At 44.1% G+C, this 2,417-nt stretch overlaps 1 protein-coding gene across 1 annotated transcript; it reads right to left on the reverse strand.

Annotated features, from left to right (window-relative positions):
* Positions 1 to 368: 368 nt before the first annotated feature.
* Positions 369 to 2,083, reverse strand: LOC108095651 (pickpocket protein 19). Its single transcript, XM_017196816.1, has 5 exons — positions 1,956 to 2,083; positions 1,667 to 1,891; positions 1,434 to 1,608; positions 680 to 1,362; positions 369 to 585 (listed from the first exon to the last, which is right to left on the reverse strand). Exons 1-5 carry the CDS (start codon positions 2,081 to 2,083, stop codon positions 369 to 371), a joined length of 1,428 nt encoding a protein of 475 aa, XP_017052305.1.
* Positions 2,084 to 2,417: the final 334 nt, after the last annotated feature.

Consider the following 2,417-nt stretch of genomic DNA (forward strand, 5'->3'; position numbering starts at 1 on the left):
CTTGGAAGGACTATATTCCAGTCCTTGTCTTCAACCCATTCTTCTTGGCTCGCTCTGCAAATACACTCTTAAAATATGGATATTACTTTTGATTTTTTATTTTTCATTTATAAAGACTACAATATTTATGTATATTATATAAAAAACATTTCAATAAGCGAATCGTAAGCTCTTGGTAAGATACTGATTAATTTTTGAATAAATATAAATAAATATTTTTAGAGATCAAAAATTGAAAAATGTACCTCACAATGTATTCCAACACATCCTTAAATAAAGTGCATTTTCTGAATTGATATAGTTTTTTCCATAAACTTCTTGCAGTGACGTTCGATACGCCGCTGGCAGTTGACCAATTACGCACGAACTCAGCGTGCCTGCAGGATGTTGGTGAGGGGACGCACAGTGAAGTAGTAGACAAACTCGATACCGCTGAGGATGCTGGCCCCCAGGAAGAGTCCCAGCATGCCACCCATGGAGACCACGACGTCCAGACGAGTACGAAGCGCCTGCCGGCGAAACTGATCCGTTGGAGGGGCGGGCATAGAAACGGACACGTTAAAAAACTGGCCATTTCTGTCAAACCTATTGAAAGAAGTAATAGAAGCTTTAAATATCTTCACGTATGTGTAATTATAACATTAAATTTAATATTACTAAGAAGAGTCTAGATACATACGAGTATACATCATCGTAAACGGCACTGATATCGCCATCGTTGCAGGAGGGCAGGCAGTTGCAACCGCCCTCTTTGTTGTTCTTAACCAACAACGTCTGATCCGGCCTCATGGCTGAGTGGCCCTCCAGGCAGTAGAATCCCTCCAGATCGCAGTCCGGGAAACGCGGGTCTGCCTCCGGATTCATCAGGAACGAGGTGCAATTGCACAGCCTAAACTGCCGCTCCCTGGCGCAATCGATGATGCAGGAGTTGAAGCTATAGACCCTGTAAAGACTCGACGGCTTGTTCTCGTCGGGAAACAGGCAGCTGCGCACCTTCGGCTCGACCTCCCTCACATCCGGATCGTTCTTCATCCTCATCTGATTAAAATAAAACACCTTGGTGACGCCCTGCTTCGAGGCAAGAGTTCCAGTTGGTAGTAATCCTGTGTGCGGAACATCCTCTGCATTCATTAGAGCCACGTAAATCGGAGAGACTGTAACCAACTGCATGTGGGCCTTCTGGTCGGCGGGATCCAGTTTATTGGGCAGCCAGTGCCTCGAGCCAGGTTCATTGTTCTGCAGCGAATTGAGCATGAAGCAGCGACCATACGGCGTAAACATCGACAGAAAGTATCGGCAGCAGTCGAAGGGTTTCCCGGAAAGCTTGCACTCTACAAAAAACTCTGTGCAATTTCCTCCGTACTTGTAAAAAATATGTATATTTAGATTCTAATTACCAATCGTTATACAACAATGCTATACTATACACTTACCATGGTGGCCAGTAGCCGATAGTTTTTCTTGGGACACTCTGCACAAGTTGGGCATTTCTTGGGTATCGAACATTTGGATTTATAAGCGCCCTCGTTATACGAATGGGGATATAGAATGCCTGCTATAGCGCTTTCCACAATATAACTATAGTCTGATTCATGATCGGGGCCCAAGCTAAATAAAAACTATCTATTTATACTATAACTTAAGTCTCAATTTAATTATTAGCAACCTCTGTATGTATTCCTCCATCCTGGTACTCATTTTGTTCTTATAGACGTATTCACAGACGGCGACAGTGGGAAAAGTCCACTTGGTAAACGGCGGCAGACTTTCGTGCACAATGCTTACGGCTCTAGTGGGAAAACTGCGTTGATAGTCCGCGATCAGTAGGTAGCATCCCAAGGAGGAAATAATCACACAAGCTAGCCAAAACACGCGTTCCGTGATATGAAGCCTACAGAACCGAAAGCAAATCTCAGATGGTGGCGATCCAAAGCGGAGGCGATTCGAAAACCCACCTGGAATTGGCAATGTAGGCGAATCCGGCCAGCGAGCAATTGGCGCAGTAATCCTTTAAGTGGCTTACGGTTTGCCAGAAGAAGTTCCGCCGCCCAGGACGCTGCTCCCCTTGAATCCCTTGAACCATATCTGCTCGTCGGAGACGCTCAATAAGCCGATCTCAGAGCTCTGGACCTTCGTGGCCGACTGACCGACTGGGGCAAATAAATTGGTCTTGGCCAAGCACGACACGTTCTACTCTGTTGTCCGCTTTTCAAGAGGATAGTGGGTACACAGAGAGAAAAATATAACCCTATTGTAATACTAGTAGAATGAAAGCAAACAGTATGAGAAATTTTTATATTTTATTCTTAGTTTTTTACTCACATCTAGAAATCATTAAAAAAAAAAAAAATGAATCCTGATTTATTTTTTCTACGTGTTATGGAGTAAGTAAGTAAGTGAACGGGGAGGGGCATGCC

The sequence above is a fragment of the Drosophila ficusphila genome, unplaced genomic scaffold (genome assembly GCF_018152265.1).
Source record: "Drosophila ficusphila isolate 14025-0441.05 unplaced genomic scaffold, ASM1815226v1 contig_791, whole genome shotgun sequence".
NCBI classification, from domain to species: domain Eukaryota; kingdom Metazoa; phylum Arthropoda; class Insecta; order Diptera; family Drosophilidae; genus Drosophila; species Drosophila ficusphila.